The sequence below is a fragment of the Lontra canadensis genome, unplaced genomic scaffold (assembly GCF_010015895.1).
Source record: "Lontra canadensis isolate GAN:19392208 unplaced genomic scaffold, GSC_riverotter_1.0 scaffold69, whole genome shotgun sequence".
Classification (NCBI taxonomy): domain Eukaryota; kingdom Metazoa; phylum Chordata; class Mammalia; order Carnivora; family Mustelidae; genus Lontra; species Lontra canadensis.
The window spans coordinates 5,206,619-5,230,106 of NW_022631063.1; the positions used below are offsets into that span (position 1 = coordinate 5,206,619).

General features: G+C 37.7%; 1 protein-coding gene across 3 annotated transcripts in view; it reads left to right on the forward strand.

Annotated features, from left to right (window-relative positions):
• The window catches only part of XIRP2 (xin actin binding repeat containing 2), a 73,810-nt gene extending 51,881 nt beyond the window's left edge, over nucleotides 1–21,929 (forward strand). The window contains exons 4-9 of one of the 3 annotated variants that reach the window (XM_032880365.1): nucleotides 457–567; nucleotides 956–1,028; nucleotides 1,884–2,014; nucleotides 2,653–11,977; nucleotides 13,879–14,012; nucleotides 20,028–20,140. In XM_032880365.1, the coding sequence (XP_032736256.1) occupies nucleotides 457–567; nucleotides 956–1,028; nucleotides 1,884–2,014; nucleotides 2,653–11,977; nucleotides 13,879–13,973 (9,735 nt within the window). In that variant the 3' untranslated portion in view covers nucleotides 13,974–14,012; nucleotides 20,028–20,140. Of the gene's footprint in view, nucleotides 1–456; nucleotides 568–955; nucleotides 1,029–1,883; nucleotides 2,015–2,652; nucleotides 11,978–13,878; nucleotides 14,013–19,191; nucleotides 19,211–20,027 lie in introns of those variants that run through there. The other 2 variants (XM_032880366.1, XM_032880367.1) reach the window with 2 other exon arrangements.
• Nucleotides 21,930–23,488: the final 1,559 nt, after the last annotated feature.

Consider the following 23,488-nt stretch of genomic DNA (forward strand, 5'->3'; position numbering starts at 1 on the left):
GGATTATTCAGATTGGCCCCATGTAATCACAAGGTTCTTAAAAGTAGAACAGGGAATTGGAAGAGAAAATCAAAGATGGCAGTGTGAGAAAGCCTCAGCCTGATAGAGTGGGGTCATGAGCCAAGGAAAACAGGAAGTTTCTCAAACTGCAAAAGACAAGGATTGAATAGATTCTCCTTTAGAGCCTGCAGAAAGGAATACAGACCTACTAACACTGTCAACACCCCCAGTCAGGGCTTCTGACCTACAGAGCCATAAAATATTAAGTTTGTGCAGTTATAAGCCACTAAGTTTGTGATAATTTGTTACAGCAGCCAAGCAAACTAATACACTGAGGAACTTCCATTTTTTTCATTAATTTTAATTTTATTATTAAGTTTTTCCACTAATTAAAAAAGTTAACATTTTCAGACTTTTCTCAAAACATTGTATATTTCTTTATTCATTTATTTTCAGGAGGTAATCCACAGTAGCCAGGTCGACATTTCAAGAAACAGCCAGGAAACGGAAAGAAATGAACAAGAAGTTTCCAAAACACACAAAAGTGATGTTCTTGGAACAGAAATGGTAACTACTTAGAAAGACAATACTTTCCAAACAGTTTACAAAGCTGTGTGGAAATTCTGACCTTGTTGTAAGCAATTGCTTTTAATGTCCTTTATGTTTTTAATATCAATATATATCAGTGTCTATTTCTGTACTTTGGAGTTGACATTCTTTGAAAAATAAAATGGGCATCCTAAAAATATGAGTGCACTTTAGATGTTAATTCATATATATTATGTTACAGCATGAGCCCATGCATTAAAATAAGGAATAGAAGTTTAATTAGCATCTCTCAATGTTCACTGAAGTCTTGAAAGAAAATCACTGTGAAATGAAGAATATATGTATAGTACTAAAATAACTGACTTCTTAGAAACAATTATTGATTTAAAATTATCTTTAAACATAGGCCTCTCATCTTAAAAAGCACACTGAGGAAATAAGCCAAGCTTCTCAGCTCCATCAGTATGTTCAAGAAACAGGTGAGAATCTGTTATTATTGGTCCCCAATATACCTTGCTCCTGCTGATGTGTCTGTGTTTGAATGGAAAGCCTTCCAAAGCACAATCCCTCCCACTGAGTAAATTTAGTAACTATGACTCATGGTCCCAAAGGGGACAGAGTAGTATTTCTATATATAATTAGGTTCTGTGTGTGGTAATAGATGCAATAAGCTTCTGAAATAGTTCACTGCCCATCAGTCTTATGAATTCATCCTAAAAGCCTAGAAGGTGGTACGCCAGCCACCTCTGAATTGCTTTTTGCCTCAGGGACCTAGAATAAAACTTAATGTTTATCAAGCTCCCTGGGAACAGAAATGTTATCTGGATTGTATTACTTCTAATAATGGATTTAAACACTTCTAAATTCAGTTTTGCAACCTACAGATATGACATTAAACTACAGACAAATCTGTGCAAGTTTGCATAAGACCCAGTTTGTCTTGCCTATAAAAGGGGAATGAAAAGCTTTGTTGCCTTGAAGAGCTACAAAGGATGATTTAAGCCAGTTGTGACCCATTCATTACTTGGCTCTATCTATTTTGGCTTTATTTTGGTTTTCCTAAAGGAAGTAGGTCTTGAAACTCGAAAAATATATACAATTGAAATAAACAACAGTTTCATCACTTATGACTTCCTATCCAGATATAACCATCACCACTGTTCTTCCTATATTTCTTGACATATATTAACTTGTGTACATATATTAACCATATATACCTTGAACCTTTTTATTTAACATATATTGTAAGAAGCTTCCCATAGTATTACAATTTTCTTCTCAAACATCATGTTTATTTGTTATATAACACCCCCGGTATTATTTTCTGTTTGTAGTCATTGATACACCTGAGGACGAAGAGATTCCAAAGGTTTCAACTAAGTTTTTAAAAGAGCACTTTGAAAAGTCTGCCCAGGAAAAGGTCCTTTATTCTGACAACGAGATGACCCCAGCCAAGCAGAGTAAAGTAAGACAATTTCTCTACATAGAAATATGTTAAATGTAAAACCAGATGTAGATGCTTAGCATTTTCAAATTATTGAATGTTTGATGTGGTTTTTGAAATAAATCCTGAGCCAGTACTCCTCTGTTCCATAAGGAGGATATTAATCTACATGAGAAAAGCAGTAGAGGTAAAAACTTTCTTCACTAGAGAAAAATGGAAAAATTATATGCACTCTAAAGTTTAATAACTAGGATTAGATAAAATAATAAAGTCAATTTTAAATGTCAGATACTTTGCTTAAAATTCCAAGGAAAACAAAACAACCCTCAAAAGTACTTTAAGGCTTTTATTGTTTCCCTCTAGATTACTCAGCATAGCATATTAAGCAAAGGAGGAAGAATACTCAAGATTATGTGTAAATGTTAAAATACTGAACTGTTGATGTCTCGAATGGGGAATATAACTCTGAAAGCGCAATGCATTATAGGAAAGATAGTAACAAACACAAAATATTGCTCCTAAGTAGGTCTCTCAAAGGAGTCTGTCACCTGTTGTTTCCAATGGAGGTATCATAGCACGTGGACAGGTGAGGGGCGATGCCTAGGAAGTCTTCACCACTACACCCATTTTTATAAGATTTGACTTTCTCTCCCTTAAAGATCGGAAGTGAATATGAAGAGACTTTAAAAGCATCACCAGTTGTGGATACCTCTTCCACTTCCTGCATGTCGACCTGCCAGAGGAAGGAAACATCAACCACAAAACACAATGACCACAGTGCCACTTCCTCAACTCTGGTACAAGTTAATGCCACTGCTATGGGAAAAACAGAAGAATTTCCTCCTCCCCCACCTGATATATTTCAAACTCCAATAGATATGGCAGCATTTTCCCAGTCCCCTGAATTCCCCAACCCTCCTAGAATACCACCAGTACCCAAAGAATTATATTCTAAGCAAAGGAATTTGTACGAATTAAACCGTTTATATAAACACATGCATCCTGAGTTAAGAAAAAACTTAGAAAAACATTATATCAGTGAGGTTTCTGAAATTGTCTCTAGTCAAGTGAACCCAGGGAGCTCAGTTTCAGCAGATGTGCAACAAGTCCGGTATGTTTTTGAAAATACGAATGACAGTTCTCAAAAAGCTCTGAACTCAGAAAGAGAACACTTGGAGTGGGATGAAATTCTGAAGGGGGAGGTACAGTCCATGAGATGGATCTTTGAGAACCAGCCTTTAGATTCCATCAATAACGACTCTCCAGATGAAAATAATATCAACAAGGGCATTGCTGATCAAGAAATCATTGCTGGTGGTGATGTGAAATATACCACGTGGATGTTTGAAACCCAACCCATGGATACACTGGGGGATCATTCTTCTGGCACTGAAGAAAATGCTGAGAAAATTCCTGAGCTAGCCAGAGGAGATGTCCGCACAGCCCGGTGGATGTTTGAAACAACGCCATTAGACTCAATGAATAAAATGCATCAAGAAGAAGAATCAGGGTTAACTGCTGTAAAGGACATAACTGGTGGGGATGTCAAGACTGTGAGATATATGTTTGAAACTCAACATCTGGATCAGCTAGGACAGCTTCATTCAGTGGATGAAGTTCACTTATTGCAACTCAGGTCTGAGCTCAAAGAAATTAAGGGAAATGTTAGGAGAAGTATAAAATGTTTTGAAACTCAACCGTTATATGTTATTAGAGATGGTTTAGGTCAAATGCTAGAAATTAAAACTGTTCATAGAGAAGATATTGAAAAGGGAGATGTGAGAACAGCACGTTGGATGTTTGAAACACAGCCCTTGGACACAATTAACAAGGATATCACAGAAATTAAAGTTGTCCGAGGGATATCCATGGAAGAAAATGTCAAAGGTGGGGTGAGTAGGGCAAAGTGGTTATTTGAAACTCAACCTTTGGAGAAAATCAAAGAAGAGTCAGAAGAGGTCATCATTGAAAAGGAAACAATAATAGGTACAGATGTCTCCAGAAAGTGTTGGATGTTTGAAACTCAGCCATTAGACATTCTAAAAGAAGTTCCTGATGCAGGTCCTCTAAGATCTGAAGAGATAATAGGAGGCGATGTCCAAACTACTAAGCATCTGTTTGAAACACTTCCAATAGAGGCTTTAAAAGATAGCCCTGATGTAGAAAAACTTCAAAAAATTACTGCCTCTGAAGAAGAAAAGGGGGATGTTAGGCACCAAAAATGGATTTTCGAAACCCAACCTCTGGAAGACATTAGAGAAAATAAAAAAGAGTATATACGAACAGTGAAACTTGAAGAAGTTGACAGAGGAGATGTAAAGAATTACACACATATCTTTGAATCAAACAATTTAATTAAATTTGATGCCTCACATAAAATAGAGGTGGAAGGAGTCACCAGAGGTGCTGTAGAGTTAAACAAATCACTCTTTGAAACAACACCACTATATGCCATTCAAGACCACCTTGGGAAATATCATCAAGTCAAGACAGTCCAACAAGAAGAAATCCTAAGAGGTGATGTGAGAAGTTGTAGGTGGCTTTTTGAAACAAGGCCCATTGACCAGTTTGATGAAAGCATTCATAAATTCCAGATAATCAGAGGAATATCTGCTCAAGAAATACAGACCGGAAATGTGAAATCTGCTAAATGGCTATTCGAAACCCAACCTCTTGATTCGATTAAGTATTTTAGTAATGTGGAAGAAGGAGAAAGTAAAACTGAACAAGCGACAGATATCGTTAAAGGGGATGTCAAAACTTGCAGGTGGCTTTTTGAAACCCAACCAATGGAGTCTCTTTATGAAAAAGTTTCATTAATGACTGGCAGTGAAGATATTCATAAGGGAGATGTCAAAGCCTGTACCTGGCTCTTTGAAACTAAGCCACTTGACACCATAAAAGATGACTCTGAAGCAACAGTCAAATTGCAAACTGTAAAACAGGAAGAGATCCAAGGTGGAGATGTTCGTACAGCGTGTTTTCTTTTTGAGACAGAAAATTTGGACAGCATACAAGGAGAAGAAGGAAAAGAAATCAAGGCCATGGAAATGGATATCCAGGCTGGGGATGTCTCCAGCATGCGGCATAAATTTGAAAATCAATCTTTAGATTCTATAAGTTCCAGTTCAGAGGAAGTTTTGAAAAAGATCAAAGCCCTAAAGACTGAAGATATTCAGAAAGGTAATGTTTTAAATTGCAGGTGGCTTTTTGAAAACCAACCAATTGATATGATAAAAGAGAGCCAAGACGGTGATGAATTAGTTAAGACAGTGACAGATGTACAAGGTGGGGATGTAAGAAAGGGGTGCTTTATTTTTGAGACTTTTTCTTTAGATGAGATTAAAGAAGAATCTGACTGTCTCAGCACCAAGAAAACAATTACTGAAGAAGTAATGAAGGGTGACGTAAAAAGCTACAGAATGCTCTTTGAAACCCAGCCACTCTATGCAATTCAAGACCAAGAAGGGTATTACCATGAAGTGACAACCGTTAAAAAGGAAGAAGTAATTCATGGAGATGTACGAGGAACTAGGTGGCTTTTTGAAACAAAACCACTAGACTCAATTAATCAGTCAGAGACTGTGTATGTTATTAAATCTGTCACACAGGAAGACATTCAGAAGGGAGATGTTAGTTCTGTCAGATACAAATTTGAAACCCAGCCGCTGGATCAGATTTCAGAAGAAGCACATGATGCTATGTCCACTGTGGACCATATTCAAGGTGGGGATGTAAAGACAAGTAAACAATTTTTTGAGTCTGAAAACTGTGGTAAGAATACTTATATAAGAACAGTAAGTGTCAACGAAATACAAAAGGGCAATGTTAAAACATCTACTTGGCTATTTGAAACCCACACCATAGATGAGCTGAGAGGAGAAGGGTCAGAATATGAACATATCAAAACGGTCACACAGGAAGATACACAGAAAGGTGATGTTAAGCAGGCAGTGTGGCTTTTTGAAAATCGAACTTTGGATTCTATTAAGGAAGCAGATGAAAACACCACAAAAATCATCAAGGAGGAAATCCCTCCCTCTGATGTCAAGACAACTACATGGCTCTTTGAAACTACACCCCTTCATGAATTTAATGAAAGTAGGGTAGAGAAGGTAGACATTATTGGCAAGAGCATTAAGGAAACGTTAGAAGAACTCTACTCTCAAAAAGTTATTGCAGCTCCTGGAATCATCATTGAAGCTGATGAAGTTGGGGATGTTCGAATGGCAAAATACAAGCTAATGAATCAAGCATCTCCCGAGATACAGAAAGAAGACATTATCAGGGTTGATCTTAGAAATATAATGGTGAACCTGCTTTCCAAAAGAGACTGTACAAAAAAGGAAATTTGGGTTAGTGAAGAAGAGAAGGGAAATGTTAATTTGACCAAAACTCAATTATTAAACAGATCAACGGAATTTCATGCTGAAAAAGAAGAAATAGTGAGTGGTGATGTACAACAAGCAATAAAAAACCTGTTCTCTGAGGAAAGATCCGTAAAGAAAGGCATTTTAATTCAGGAAGATGAAAGAGGAGATATTAATATGACTATCTATTGTCTTCTTCATGAAAATGCTGGTGACACAGTTGAGCGTGAAGAAGTAATAGGGGGTGATGTAAAACGTACCGTTCATAATTTGCTATCTTCCATATCAAACAATAAAATATCTGAAAGGGCTAAAATCGATGCCTCTGAGAGGGGAAATGTTCAGTTTTTCACAACATGCATAGAAACTGGAGCTTTGGATTATCTTAAACAACTCCAGATGGAGTCAAGTGAAACACTGACAGCTAGGAAACAAGAAAGAGAGGAAGAAATAATTGGTGGTGATGTGGAGGGTACAAAACTGTTACTAAAGAAAAGGCAGTCTCATGTTGAACGTACTATTCGTGAAACTGACGTCATCCCAGGAGATGTGCATAATACAGCTAAGGTTTTTATGACAGAGCCTCAGACGACATGTTACAAGACCTCCAAAGAAGAAATTATAAAAGGTGATTTGAAATCAACTCTAAATTCCCTCAGCCAGGCCATAAATCAGAAAACAGTGGCTAAAACTGAAGAAATTATAAAAGGCGACATGTTGGCCACACTCGAATCACTTAAGGAATCAAACCACCAATGGAAAGAATCTAAACAGCCCAATGCCATCCCTGGTGACATTGAAAAAGCGATTGAATGCCTTGAAAAGACCGCGAACACAAGAACAGAAATCCTGAAAAAGGAGCTTATCCGAGATGACCTTGAAATATCATTAAGGAATTTGAAAGAAGCAGAGAGAGCTTTCAAAGAAGTAGATAAAAGAGCTATAGTAAAAGAAGATGTGAAAGGTGTGATGGGAGGATCCTCAGAAGAGCAGAAAACAAAGATTCATCAGGTGGCTGTCCAGAGGGACACAAGAAGTGTTCTTCAGCCAAGACCAGGACCATTTGAGCCAGCAGCCAGGTGGCAAGGGAGAGCAGACGTTCCTAATCAAACTACAGGCAAATCTTATCATGGGAATTTAATAGAAGAAAGAACTGAAGTTACTCTCCCAAAAGCCCCCAAAGGCACTGTAAAGATTGTCATAGATCGTGAACAGAACAATGATGCTCTTGAGAAAAGCCTTAGAAAACTATCTAATTCACATCACAAAGCTATTAACAATGTGCTGGAATCAGGGGACAAAATAGGCATCTGGACTGATACCACAACAGAGCAGCATCTTAGTGATGAACATGTGAGCAGACAATTGACTTCAACGGTGTCAGCTAAGGAAAATCTAAAAACTAAGAGGTCAGAGACTGTGACAGAACAGAAGAATGCTGTCTTTAACTCTATACAATCTGTCAATAAAACAGTGGAAAAGCAACAGACTCAAACTTGCAAACTGAGGAATGACCACCAGAGGACTGAATCTTTCTCTGTAAAGAGTCCTAAAAATACCAAAAACACTAAAATACCAACAGATAAACAAAGCCTTAAGCCCAGCCCAACCCAGGGTCTGGTCAACGTGACAGTCGGGGAAACTTGTGAAGCTTCAGAGAACTTGCAGACACAAACTTTGTTAAAGCAACAACTACAATGTTCTAATAAATATATAAAGAAAAAGACCATGAACCCTCAACCGACTTTGCCTACAGATCAAGACATATCAGATGTAACACAAGTGAAAGTCTCCCCCAAAAGTCATAGTAAATTTAAGGCAACTGACAAGAAGCAGGCTGATGTTCATCTGAAGAGCCAGGACTTTTTAATGAAGACAAATACTTCCACAGACTTAAAAATGGCAATGGAAATGTCCTTTAATTCAATCAACGGCAACCCAGCAAATAATGGAAAAGAAAGTGAGTGCTCTCTTCCACCTCCATCTCCACCTCCTCCTCCACCTTCCAATGCATCATCTGAAATTGAATTTCCTCTTCCTCCTCCACCTCCTCTAATGATGTTGCCTGAAAAAAATGCCCCAGAGATGATAAAGGCTGAATTTGAAAGTTTCCCAGGCCTCCCTCTTCCTCCACCACCAGAAGTTGATAAATCTGAAAGAGAATGTCTATCAACGTTTCTACCACCTCCCCCTCCTCCAACTCCATCTCTTAAACCAGCGCATCTCCTTTCCTCCTCTGTTCAAGAAAAGCACAGGGGAACATTCATACAATATTCCCAAGAAGCCTCGAGTTCTCAGCAAACTCATTCTCAGGCTAAAGTCTTAACGGGAAAATCAGGAGTACTTTTGCCACCTCCCACACTCCCTAAACCCAAATTTCCCAAACAGATAGAAGATAAAAAGAATCGCGGATCCCCAAAAGTTGAGTTGGAAACTTCCCTGCCAGATACGGAATGTAAAATTACTCCCTCAAAGGGTCAGGAAAGAGTAATAATGGCAACTAGCTGTGAACAGACAGAGATGAAGAAGAACATGTCTAGAAGAAGTCTCGATGAAAGAAAACAATTATCTATGGACTCTAGGAGGTCTCTCTCACAGACAGTTCCAGAAACTTCACTACCCAAGGAAAAAACAATGGCACCTCTTATAAAATCTCATTCATTCTCAGCAGATTCAGGACAACAAAGTCCAAAACCGTATATGAGAAAATTTAAGACACCTTTAATGATAGCTGAAGAAAAGTACAGACAACAAAAAGAGCTTGAAAAACGGAAACTTGAGAGTTCTTGCTACAACATAGTCAAAAGAGAAAGCCCCAGTCAAAACATGCCAGAGCTACAAAAGGAAGTACTGTTACAAAAAACAAATGAGGAGGCTCCCCTACCTGGACTGGATTCAGGGGTCACTTTGGTTCAACCTAACCCAGACTCCCAAAGTCATTCTCAAGCCCTAGGAGTGTGTATGGACAACCAGCTTTCCACAACACGAGCGGGGACGGTCACCACCGAGGGGCTCCAACATGTTCTAGCAGCCTCAGAAGAAAAAGCTACCATGAAAAAGGAAGTTTTACAGAGCTCGTGGGACACGTTACAATCTGTATCAGCTTGTGAAATTAAACAGAGGCACCAGGAGTATAGTGCACAAGAAACACAACAGAAATATCTGGAGGACTTGCATTTGCCCCAAAGAAAATCTGTTTCCTCAAGTTTCAAAGTTAAAACTATCAAGCTTCCTACTGCAGATCACAAATCAAATGAAGCAGACCACATCTATGAAAGCCACAGAAAGCAATCCGATGTTGATGTTCAAACCATTAGCAAAGAACAGTACCAGAAAACCGAGAAAACTGAAGCAAGCACTGACTATAGTAATAAGCAATCTGTAGCTGAAAAATATTATCAATTACCTAAGAAAGAGAAAAGAGTAACAGTAAAACTACCTACGGAACCCACAGAGAAAAGCCATGAAAGTAAACTCAATATAGTTTCTGAGAAGCAAAGAGAATTTAGAGAATCTGAGAGTGGGAAACCTCCAGGAAGTGAAAGAACAAATCAGGAACCATCAACAATTGGTCCAAAGGAAGAGAGACTAATAGTTGAAAGAAAACAAGAACATTTGAATAAATCATCACAGAAGGTAGTCAAGCAAAAGGTTACTGATGTACATCTTGATTCACAGATGCAGAATTTTCAGCAAATGCAAATACAGACTTCTGGAAGTCAAGCTGAACATAAAAAATTGCCCCAGCCATATAATAATCTGCAGGAAGAAAAATGTCTTGGAGTCAAGGGCATACAACAGAAACAAGTCTTTTCTAATACTAAAGATTCAAAGCAAGAGATTACACAGAGCAAATCTCTATTTTCCTCCGTGAAAGAATCCCAGCAGGATGATGGAACATGTGCTATAAATATATTGGAATTCTTAAGAAAACGTGAAGAACTACAACAGATTTTGTCTAGGGTAAAACAGTTTGAAGTGGAGCCAGATAAAAACGGCTTTAAAACATTTCAGACCCTGCTAAATATTATTCCAGTATGGCTATTAAGTGAAGAAAAAAGACAATATGGTGTTTGCATTGCTATGGAGAACAACATAGAAAAAATCAAAGAAGAAATAACGCATATTAAGACTCAAGCAGAGGAGATGCTTGTGTCCTGTGAGAATATAATTCAAACAGCCATGATGTCCTCCAAAGCAGAAAAGCAGAGAAATAAACCCACTAGCCTTAATGAAACGTCATCTGAACTGTCGAACGTTAGTGAACGGCGAGAAAATACAATCGTAGAAAAGACAGAGCACCGCCAAGTAGCAGCTCAGCACGAAGCAGCTGCTCGCAATCACGTGAAAACCCATCAGGAAATCAAACTAGAGGACAGCAAGGTCCCTCCTCCGTCCTTGAAAACACGTCCACCGTCGCCAACTTTTATAACAATCGAGTCCACTGCCCGGCGGCCAGAAACCTCTCCTAAGGACGAGCTCTCTCAGTCCCCGAAAAAAGACAGTTTTGCGGCAGCATCCCCGAGAAGTCCTGCGCCACAAGCATCCAGAGCTGGCCCAGCAAAGGCGTCCCCTTCTCTACCCAGGAGCCGCTCTGAGCAGCTCGTCAGACTCAAGGACACCACCGCCAAGCTAGCCAGAGGGGCCACCCCGTGTCCATCAGGGACCCCGGTTCCCCTAGTAGAGAAAAGGTCTGAGATCATCCCGTCTCCTGCAACACTTCGGCGTCAAATTAAGATAGAAACTCGTGGTAGGGACTCTCCCCCGACGATCACCATCCCTATTAGTGTAAACCGTGTCGACAGCGGCTCCTTCCGAGGCTCCCGGGAAGCTCAAGAGGAAATTAGGCAAGTCGAGAAGATGGCGACCTACGTTCACCACGACGCGGGGGGCTCGGCGCCGCGCCGGCTGCCGGACGCAGAGAGCTTCGACTCGGTGGAAATCATCCGCACGGTGCAGGGGCCGCGGCGCGCCGAGCACGCGCAGAGGTACGACGCCGCCGGCCGCGCGGTCTGCATGGCTGACAGTTTCCTGAGCGACCGTGAGAATGAAATAGACAGGTGGTTCCGGGACTTCGAGGCTGGCCCCGTGTTCGAAGCGAAGTCGACCAGGAGAGTTTATACAAACGGAGAGGCCGACCACAGCATTAAGCAAGAAAGTCGCTCGTTCTGTAAGGAGGAATATGGATCGACGTCCGTAGAAGACTCAAGTTTTACAGGTTTATCTTGCAATCGTGCTAGAGAGCTGCAAGAAAGCATTCCCATGAGGCTTCCCAGCATCCGCTCTGAAACGAGGTCTGCCAGTGAATGTTTCTCGGGGGTGGATGCGTTTGAGGATCGAGTCGTGGGGTCGACGATGACCACGGTGTCTTCATCACATGGCTCAGAGGCTGGAAAATCCGGCTTTGACTTCAAACATGCCCCGCCGACCTACGAAGATGTCATCGCTGGCCATAGTTTAGATATTTCCGATTCACCTAAAGAGCTCAGGAGGAACTTTCAGAAGGCATGGCAGGAGAGTGAAAGCGTTTTTCAGAGTCTGGGATTTGAAACCTCAGATGCTTCTGCCACTGAGATGAGAACCACTTTCCAAGAGGAATCTGCATTCATAAGCGGTAAACCAGCTGGTGGAGTGTGAAGACTAACCCATTTAAAGGCATCTGGTCCATAGCTGGGGTGATCTGCTGTTCAAAGGTTGTTTGGAAATAACTGAAAACTAACAGCTTTCCCTGGCTGCGGATAGCCTTCTCTTCACAATGCTTGCTCTTAACTGCTTTCTTTTTACAAAAGCACCTAATACAGGATTCATCTGCACTGTGTGAGAATAACAAACACTATTATATAGATTAGTGAGAGCTGGACTTGTCAAGTTAAATAAGACTGGACAAGGCAGCAGATATAATAATTGTTATTGTAATAACATTAATAATTATATCTAACTGTATATTTAATAATGGCACACCCATAGCACATTAATATTTTTATTAAAAGTTAATGTTTTATCCACTTAAGACAATATTTAATAATATCTATTGACCTACTATTGACATAATTTAACTACCAGACTTAAATGGTGTTTGTGTTTGAATTCAATACCGCCTGGTAATAATCCCACAAACAATTTACACCCTCCATAGGGGCTTTAATGATTTTTATTGATTGCTATATTTGACAAAAGTATAGGTATGGAATTAGGCTTTTTGTATATTTAATTATTGTTTTTAAGTCGGATGGAGTTAGCATTCTCTAAGGCTGCTAGATTTTTTTCTATAAATAATTTCATTTCACCTTTCTTAAATTCCAATTGATAGCTCAGTTGGCCTCATTCACAGATGAATATGGACAATACATTAAAAAAATTGGCTATGTATTTAGAAGGAGGGAGATTCAAAACACATGAACTTAGTATTTTTTTAACATCAGAAAACAGTTTATTTCTTTATATTTCCCCACTTTTTATACTTAATGAGGCTTTACAGTAAAAGGATTTGACATAATTAATGTGCACCTTTGGGATAGTCCATTCTTCTAAACAGACTGAAAGAAGTATCAAGCTTAAAAATAAAACCTGCTGAAACTAATAATCTTGCCTCTATCATATTTGCAACATATATGTCTAGTTTATCAGATTAATATGATTTCTCAATGTGTTTGCTTCTGGCATAATCAAGCAAAGCTGTCTAATTAATTTCAAATGCTCAGTTTCTGTTAAGATGACTAAAAGCGTATAGAAAATACAAAACAAAAACAAAAACACCCGGTGTTAATATAGAAATATGTGTCCTACTGGAACCAAGTAAACAAAGGAGATCACTTAGTAGCTCAAATCAAGCATCAAAGCCCTAAAGGACATTCTTATTTATAAAAAGAACCCTGAGCATATATGCTTTTATATATAACTAATATGAAAGCTTGTTCATTAGTTTCATAGGATTGTGGTGAGGATCAAAACAATACTGAAGTAAAAGTTCTGTGTCCGTTTGGAACCACTGTCTCAACCTGGTTATAGATAGAACCACTGTGATTCCCAGGAGCCAGTTTTCACCTGAGCGCAGCAGCCTGGGGCCGCAGAGCAAGGGAAGAAGTAGGAAAAGTGTAAAAGGCAAACATGAGAATCCAAAGCGCCCTAAAATGGGAAGCCATTTAGACTGAGGGGAAATGGCCTTGAGCATCTCAGTGTATTCGCGAGTCTCATGTATTTAAGTTCAGAAATGATGTCACAGAGCCAACACGAAGTCATCGAGGAAATATTTAAATAAATACAATATCCTCAGCTTTAAAAGATGTGTAGGTACTGTAGAAAAATCTCTCCAGAATGCCTTAAAAAATGAAAACTTTGGTTGTTGATTGTGCTGAAACCCCAAATCTGGTAGTTGGCCTATGTCCCGAGAAGAAGACAACCGTCATAAGGTTGGACTATAACTGCATGGCTGGTCGATGTGCTGTGGTTTTGTTTTGGTTTTTCAATGTGAGTGAAGATAATATCATGTAAACTTTGATAAATTTTTATTTTTAGAAGCTGCTACTCCAAGACAAAGAAATATGTATACTCTGTCAAAAGACTGTTTATCCAATGGAGTGCCTAGTAGCAGACAAGCAGAGTTTCCATAAGTCCTGCTTCCGATGCCACCACTGCAGGAGTCAGCTGAGGTAAAATGTTGTGTAGTCTGGGGCACAAATCTTGGAGGAGTCTGCAATGTACACATGTCTCGAGAAGATACAAATGTGTCTAGATCTTGTTGTCATCCATTAAAACAACTATAAAGGGTAATGTGGCCAGGTTCTGTTATGTGTTTTCAGAATAGCCATGATTTTTTTCCTATTGAAATTTTGCTTTCCTCATCAAATCCAGAAGGGTCCCTTTTGTCCAAACCTGGAGATCGCATAGATAAGAAAAATCAAGAAATGCTATGCAGATCAGGATTTTTAAGTTTTTAGTTTAGTCTAAAGTTTAGATTCTACTTTTGACCTTATTTTAAGTAAGCCCGATGTGGGACTTAACCTCAAGAACCTGAGATCAAGAATTAGCATGCTCTACAGGCAGAGCCAGCCAGGCACCCCTAAAAACTAGATTTTAGATCAGGAGTCAGCAAGCTTTTTCTGTAAAGGGCCAGGCAGTAAATATTTTTTACTTTATAGGCCATACTAGTTCTGTTACTACACAACTTTCACAGATAACTAAACAAACAAGTGTGGCTGTAACCTAATGGGCCCAACTGTATTCCCATTAAACTGCGTATACACAATCAGGTGGTGGGCTGGAGTTTACCTCGGTCTGAGTGTTCCATCTAAGTAAAAACTAATAATAATAATTAAGAGTATTGTCAATGTCAGGTTAGATACACTGCCCCCCAACACTCTGGTACCACAGAAGCACCATATCAACACAGGTACAAATGAATTTTAGTGAATGTGGCATTTGGTGTGGCTAGAACCTGAGATGCTGAAATTGTCATTATTTTGCTAAATCTAATGTGTATCAGGCTATATCTTTCCTGGCTTTAACTGACAATGTCAAACACTCCTTACTGAAACATGTTTTTTCTTGGTTTCCATCACACCAGAGTATATGGTTTCTTCCTATCTCCTGGGTGTTCCTTCTCAGACTCCTATGTGGGTGACTCTTTCTCTGTCCATTATTGAAATACCATAACAGAGTTTCTTAGAATTCTGTTATGACCATTTATTCTTCTCACTGTCAATATTCTTTATCAAAATATGGGTTATTTCATCCCCTCCCATTACTTTAATCATCATCCATGTGGATTAACTCTGAAATCTGTACAGGTAGCACAGTACTGTCATCTATCAGATGCTTATCTCTTAATTACTAATATTTATCTCCAACTGCATTTCTCATAAGAATACCAAATTCAACATGCCCCATTATCTTCTCTCTACCAAAATTCCTACCTTGACCTATGATCTATATGATACTCTCTGAATAAATGACATTAACATTAACTCAATGACAGAAACATGAAGTTACCTTTGACTCCTTCCTCTTCTTCATGCCCCATGTCCAAGCAATGACCAAGTACTATAATTGAGGTCCCATAAATATACTTTTCTCCATCCCCACAGACCAGGTATCCTCCAAATGTCATCTCTCACCTATACTCATGCAACAGTCTTTCTAACAAGTTAGTCTCCCTGCCTCCACTATCTCTTACCTCCATCACCACAGACAAGAACTTGTCCCAATGCCATGCTCCATGCTGTAGTGAAAATGATCTTTCTAAGATGCAAATCTGAGATCACTTCTGTGTTTAAAATATAATGGTTTTCTCTATCAAAGTCAAATTAGCATCTTACTACGAATTAACAGGCAATAGAGAATCTTGTCCCAGCTCCTTTCCCAACACCCCTTCCTCCCATTGTGTGTTATTTTTCATGAAGACTTTATTTCTTTCAGTTCCTTAAAATAATTATCTTTCTCATATTTAGCTGGTCCCATGTATCATTTCCACTCCTTGTAGGAATTTTCTTGTGTCTCTCCTCCAGCTCTCCATCAGGCTAATATGTACTCATTCTTCTGATCTCAACTGAGAGTTCATGTCTTTTTTTTTTTAATATTTTATTTATTTATTTGACAGAGATAGATCACAAGTAGGCAGAGAGGCAGGCAGAGAGAGAGAGGGAGAAGCAGGCTCCCTGCTGAGCAGAGAGCCTGATGCGGGGCTCAATCCCAGGACCCTGAGATCATGACCCGAGCCGAAGGCAGAGGCTTAACCCTCTGAGCCACCCAGGTGCCCCGAGTTCATGTCTTTGAAGAAGGCTGCTTTGAGCCCCACATAGAGATCAGGAGTCCCTCCTATGCGCTCCCAGAGCACCCCCTGGTGTGCCCATTCTTAACACAATCTAATGTAATTGTTATCCAGCTGTAGGAAATGTGTTCATGTTTGACTGTCAACACCTAGTAAAGGCTGACTTTCAGTAGGGACTCGAAAGTATTTTATGACTGATATTTTAAAAAAATCATTGTCCAAAAAGCCACAAATACAGAAAAACAAAGCAAATGTATGGTTTAATGAATGATTAGAAATTGAACATTTTGTAACCTGTACCAAGTTCAAGAAATAAACATTGCTAGTAGTTTCAGAAGCTCCTTCTATGTGCCTCACCCAAACACCACCTTTCTGTGAGTGAACAGTGTTCTTTTTCATCATTGCTTCCTTACATTTTTATAGTTTTTTAAATCCAAATATGCTCTTGTAGATACTATAGTTTTGCTCAGTTTTTTAAATTTGACATTTCTTTTAAGTCTTTTAAAAGGTTCCTGTCCATTTCTTTCATTCCTTACAATTTATTTGTGAAGAGCCCAAGATACCTGACTTGTAGAATTTTCTAGTCTGGATTTGCTGGTTGCACACTAGCCATGCCATTCACATACTCCTTTCTCTCTTGCATTTCTGAGAACCTGTCAGCTGAATTTAGATTCTAGTGTAAAGATTTGATACCTTTTGCAAGAACACAGGGAGTGTTGGCAAGAAGAGAGTAAGCACAGTGTCTGTTTGTTTCTCGTTTTGTGATCATAGCCGATATTGAAGCTTAACACACATCCATTAACTGATATTTGCAAAATGTTGATATTCTCACTTTAGTCTTCCTTTTTCATTATTAGTTTGAGTACTTTTACAGAAGATGCTTCTCCTCATCTACTATTTGGTTACTTAGTGGTATCCTTGGTAGAGGAAAGGCAGAAGAAATGCATAACTTCTTCCCTTTATTTACCTGGTTTGCCAATGTATCAGTTATTTATTTAATAATGTAATGAAACAGTTCCTTATCATCCTCTAGAGGTAACCAATTTAAAAAATATTTGTAGTATCTTTATAACCTCATAGATTTGCATATATTTGATTGGCTCCAACTGGATGCAGTTATTACTACTGAAGCTCAAATTATTCTATCCTTGGCCTCTTTGTGTTGTTTCCTGGTCTTTTTGGCAAGACTAAGTAATCTTTGATAGTTTCCTCACTACCTGATAGGACCATATGTTACATGTTCATTTGGTACATTTACTTCCCCTGAACCTGGAATCAGTCATTTCCCAAAGCCCTGGTTTCTTCACATGAGAAATAGCATTTGAAGACTATAATCTCCATGCTCTTTTCAACTGGGTTGGTCACCATTTTGAAGCTCTCTTAGTGTTAAGAGCTATCAAATATTTATATATAAAGAAAAAATATATCATGAATTGGTAGGAATATTTCCAGATTGAATTCAAAGCTAAATTGCTTTTGCTTTAGCCTCTTCTCTATTCCACATCTGTCTCCTTGCTTTCACTTCAGGACTTCTGGTCCTCAAAGACAAAGGAGATGACAGTATTAGAATATCCCATATTTGTTTGAATAAGAATTTTGGAATAGCAAAACTATCAGCATCCCTAATTTAATTATGAAAACTTTAAAAAATTACATTTGCTCCCCACTCATCCACACCCCATTTTTTTTTAAAAAGTGTGCTCTGTCTTTGGTGTCATATGACACAGCCATCATGTGTCACACCATCTCCCTCATAGTCCTCATCTCATCAGTTTATAGATGACAATATAGACAATGTTTGCCACCAATCTATATGAAGATGTTTCTGTGACCCGTCTGGCTATGCAAGCTTATTTTCTAGTGTCTCCCTCAGAAAAGTCTGTCCTGTGATCTTGATAATGGGAAGCCTGTTTTGCTGAAAGTAAAATCTTTGACTTATACTTACTTTCACTGAATATCTTAAATGCATTATTCCATTTTTTTGGCATAAAATTTTGCAAATGACTGATAATCTAATTTTCTTTCCCTTATAAATCATATACTCTCTTTTTTTCTTTTTAGATAAATACAAAGGAACTTTTTTCTTTTTATTTAAAGTCCAAAAAATAAAAAATGAAAATAAAGTCCACTAATTTGACTAGAATAGTTCTTGATGTTGGTCATTGTGGGTCAACAACATTAGTTGCCAAGTGTGCTCTATCAGTATGCAGTTTCAGACCACTTTATATCAGGAAAGTTTCCTTAAATTATAGCTTTTTAATATTAAACCTATTTTATTGTTTTATTTTCTACTTCAGGAACTCCTCTTATCCCTACATGGTTATTTTGTGCCTATCTTTAATATTTATCTTTCTCTCAAATCCTTCTCCTTTTTTCTGATTGTAAATTTTCATCTTTTTATTCCCCTAGTTCTTCTTAAAATACTTTCTTTTGTCTTTATTTACTCTTTTATTTCTTTTAGTTTAGTTTTTATTACTGACTTTCTCTCTTTTACTTCTTTTTTTCCTTTATTTCTAGCACCACAGTTATGATGTTTACTAATTATAATTCATGTTGTTCTTTCAAGTCTCTATCATGTGTTAAGGTCTCAGTCCATTTTTTAAAATTTTGATATTGAAAACATGTTTCTCTAACATGTTTTCATTGTCTGTGGTGATATTAATGAATGCTCCTTACTCTGTTTTTTCTTACAATAACATTATATAATATTTGGCCTCAACACTCTCCTGTTACTTATTTTTTTATTGCATTTGTTGTCCCAAATCTTAGAAAGAGGCAAAATTCAGGATGGTTTTCCCAAACTTCATAGAACTACCTCTTCCAGTTTTCATAAACTGTCCAAAAAATATAATGTTTTGATTTCTTGGTTTTCCTGCCTTGATTCCTCTCCCCCATGTTAGTCAGGACCTTGTCTTTCTTTGCTGTCATCATTATCCAATTACATTTTGATTCCACTTCCACATTTTTTTTTGTCAGTGTAAAGTCTTGTCCTACAAGTAGAATCTCAATTTGTCAGCTTGAGAGTTTGACTTCTCTATCCTCATCATATTTTCCTACCACAGGGCCCTTGCACTCACTGGCTAATGGGGAAGGTAAAATCCCTCCTTGTTCAGCTACTATTCTCTGATTAGTGTATGATATTTTCCAGGAAACACTGGCTGGCTATTTTGTGGTCTCATATTTTCTGGTCTTTCATACAACTTCCTTACTCTCTCTGCTATCACTCACACAGATGTCACTATAGCTGTTAGTTTATTCTTTCCTCCTTGTGTCTTGGGGTTGGAAGGGGTACCTTGTCATTTAATTTGTTTATAAATTTTATCCATGGGTTTAAGTTTTACTGTCTAATTGGTCTATCTGATTGTATGTAAGATTCCAAGATATTAAAAATGATGCCTTGACTAAACTGACTTTAATTTTAACTGGCCCTCTATTTGTTAATCTCCCCAAAAGAGGCCAAATAAACAATTGCATGGGCAAGCTTTCGAATTCATTCAAAATCTTGTTAACAAGGAAATTTAAATGGTTGATTTGTGTGTGTGTGCTATTCAGTATTTATTGAAAATTGCGGCCCCTCACATAAATCACTGGCTTAGCAGAGATTTAGTCCTATTATTTTTTACCATCTATAACCACACATACATTACACTATAATACCTATTATACTAATACTTGACATCTAGCATGAAATTCTAAATACTATAAGACATGCATCATTTGGGGTATTAGCAGTAACTGTTATCTAACAAGGATATTCAATTAATAAGCACATTCCTATTGCCAGTAAGTTAACTGCACTGAATCTCTGACTCATTCTTGAAATAATTAATTACCTAATTCCCTAAGAATTTGCAGTGTATATATGGAATGTTAAACATTTTTTTTTTCTTTTTGGCAGTTTGGGAAATTATGCATCACTTCATGGACAAATATATTGTAAACCTCACTTTAACCAACTTTTCAAATCTAAAGGAAATTATGATGAAGGTTTTGGACACAAACAACATAAAGATCGATGGAATTGCAAAAATCAAAGCAGCTCAGTGGACTTTACTCCTAATGAAAAAACAAATACGTGTAAAAGTAGTGCAGAAAACGCTGCCATACTTGGGGATCCTCATAAACATTTAGACGATGGTCTCAGGAAAGGGAAAAGAGATGATTTGAGAAAATTCAGGGAGAGGGGAAAATTAAAAATCATTTGGCCCCCTTCCGAGGGGATGCCTAAGAAAACCTGCCCCCTTGAGGAAGAACTCAAAATGAGTAAACCTAAGTGGCCGCCAGAAATGACAGTTGCTACATCTGCTGAATTCAAAAGTGAATCACTGATAGAACACATTAAAACTCTGGAAAATAAAGGACCAGCTCAAGATAACATTTCTTTCCTGCAACCGTGTCTGCAGTCCATCCATACATGTCAGAAGGAGGATGTTGTAGGAATCAAAGAAATGGAAATGTACGAAGCAAGAAAAGATGAGAAGAAGGAAGGAAATAAGAATGTTCAAGATAAGCTGAATGAGGCTGAAGATACAAAGAATAAAAGGAAAAGTGAAATGGATCTTAATGACAACAGTAATGTGATTGTGCAGAGTGCTGAGAAGGAGAAAAATGAGAAAACTAATGAACCTGATGGTGCAGAAGTTTTACAGGTTACTAACACTGATGGTGAGGTGGTGCCAGAAAGTCGTAAGGAGAATTTGAATAAGAATAATAATAACAATTATGTGGCCGTCTCATGTCTGAATAATTGCAGGCAGAAGACATCTATTTTAGAATTTCCTAATCTATTACCACTGTCAAAAGAAGCAAACTACACTGCAAATGAATATCAAATTGAAAATTTAGAAAATGCATCTAGAATCTCAGAGTTACTTGGCATATTTGAATCTGAAAAGGCATACTCGAGGAACGTACTCAGGATGGCTCTTGGAAAACAGGCTGACAGAGCTACTGCGGGCAGTCCTGTGCAGTCTGCTCCCAAACCTGGCCTCAGTGGCGGGTTAATAGTAAAGGAAGAAAGTTCTGTAACCTCTTCTGATAAAAATATCTTAAACATCAAAAGAAACCATGCAAATAACAAAAATCTACACTTCTTCTTTTCTAATACCATGAAAATCACTGCTTTTTCCAAAAAGGATGAGAATATTTTCGAACATGACTTAATAGATTCTGTAGACCACATGAAAAATATGCCATGTTTGTATCTAAGAGAACTGGAGAAGGATGTCAAACACTGGCACGATGAAGCCATAGGAACAGCCCCCGTTAATGGGAATCCAAGTTTTGGTGCTCTGAGCAGTGAATGTGCAGCTAAGCCTTCATTTCCCAGAGTGGAAGTCCAGCCTGAACAACTCACTGTGGAAGAGCAAATTAAAAGGAACAGGTGCTACAGCGACACTGAGTAAAACATCTCTAGAGGGCCACTCGTAGTCCACACTTAGGCACCGAGAAACCTGGATGTCACGAAATAAGACAAGAGATTTTGATAACATTTTGTTGAACTTGTTGTAAACTTGATGTTCAGAAATTTCATGTCTGTCACAACAGGATTTTCCTTATTAAGCTATACAATGTTTTCCGTAATCGGTTTGAATCTACTTTTATTCTGAATGGAATGAAAAGATGAAACAATATGGCTCTGTTTTCCTGTCAAATGACACTTAAGGATATCGCTCTGTTTTTCACCATGCTGGATAACAACACAGGCAAGATTCTGTACTGCTGATATTTATCACAATTCTTATACCTTCTCTACAATTTCTGTTGAAATAAAATGAAATTACCTGGGGCGCAACCAAAATACTTCTGTAACTTTTTTCCAAATATATTGACATCTTAAGTATATATGTTTTCCATAATTTAGGAACTGTCTTTTCAGGGACATGTATTTAACACACACACATACACACACACACTTGGAAAAAATAAAATACTAAATCAAAGCCATGGTATTATTAGAAAATATAAAATTTTCTTTTTTTAATTATGTTCAGTTAGCCTTTATATAGTACATCATTAGTTTTTGATGTAGTGTTCAATGATTCATTAGTTAGGTATAACACTTTGCTTTGTATTTTTTTAAAGATTTTATTTATTTGAGGGAGAGGGAGTAAGTGAGAAAGAGCACAAGAGGGAGGTGCATCAGAGGAAGAAGGAGACTGCCCACTGAGCAGGGAACTACCCTTGGGCTCCATCCCAGGACTCCCAAGATCTTGACCTGAGCCGAAGGCAGAGGCTTAACTGACTGAGCCACCCAGGCATCTCATTTGCTCTGTATTTTTAAAGATATGATGATTATTATGTTTTTAAAATAATAACATATTAAAGTATCATGGAATATATCTATTAACATTTAATGAAAAATATCAATTTTTCTTCAAAATAATGTCCATACTCGGAAATTAAATGACAAAGAGTTTGGAAGTTACTTAAATAAAGTAGGCAAATTGCATTTTTAATGCTTACCATATGTAATCAATAAATCTATGAATTATATTATTACTACATTTTTCAGGTTTTTGTTGTGTTTGATGGATATTGAGTTTTTCCATTACAACAATAGTCCGGAAAATTTGTCTTCTGAATTTTCTGTAGTTTGCCTTCTTGCAAATACATTTGATGGTTTTGCGAGGAAAATATGATGTGAATATAAATGAGTGGCTTCTCATTCATTTGGAGTGTACATACGTGAAAACAGGTCTTATTCCCTATTCTCTAATATAAACACAAACCACTGAGTTTCTATTAAGTATGAAAACACAATATAGTGTTGCAAACCATTTCTCCTTAGAAAGTATAACAAATTCTTGCTAGCATGTTCTCAACAAATAGATCTAAGACTCACGTTACTAGTTTTTGAGAGCTGCCATACCAAATGCCTTGAACTGAGTGGATTAAACAAAAGTTTAATAAAGTTGTTTTCTCACAGTACTGGAGGCTAGATATCCAAGATTAAGTTGGCGAGTCAGTTTCTTCTGAAGCCTATCTACTTCACTTTTTGATGGTCAGCTTCTCTCTGCACATGCACATTCCTTCTGTATGTGTCTGAGTCCAAAGTTCTTCCTCTTATGAGGACACCGGTCATATTGGATTAGGGCTCACCTTGTGACCTCTTTTTATTTTAGTTACTGCTTTAAAGACTCCAAATATAGTTGTGTTCTGAGGTGCTAGGGATTCAGATGTCAATATATTAATTTTAGGACAACACAATTCAATCCATAACATCAAGAAACCACATTTTACCTTCAGGGTTTTTTGTTTTTTTTTTTAAACATGTTAATGTTATGAAACAACATCTCAATTATTTTTTTACTTGATATTTAATCACAGGTTAAATCTATATCATATCTATATTTATGC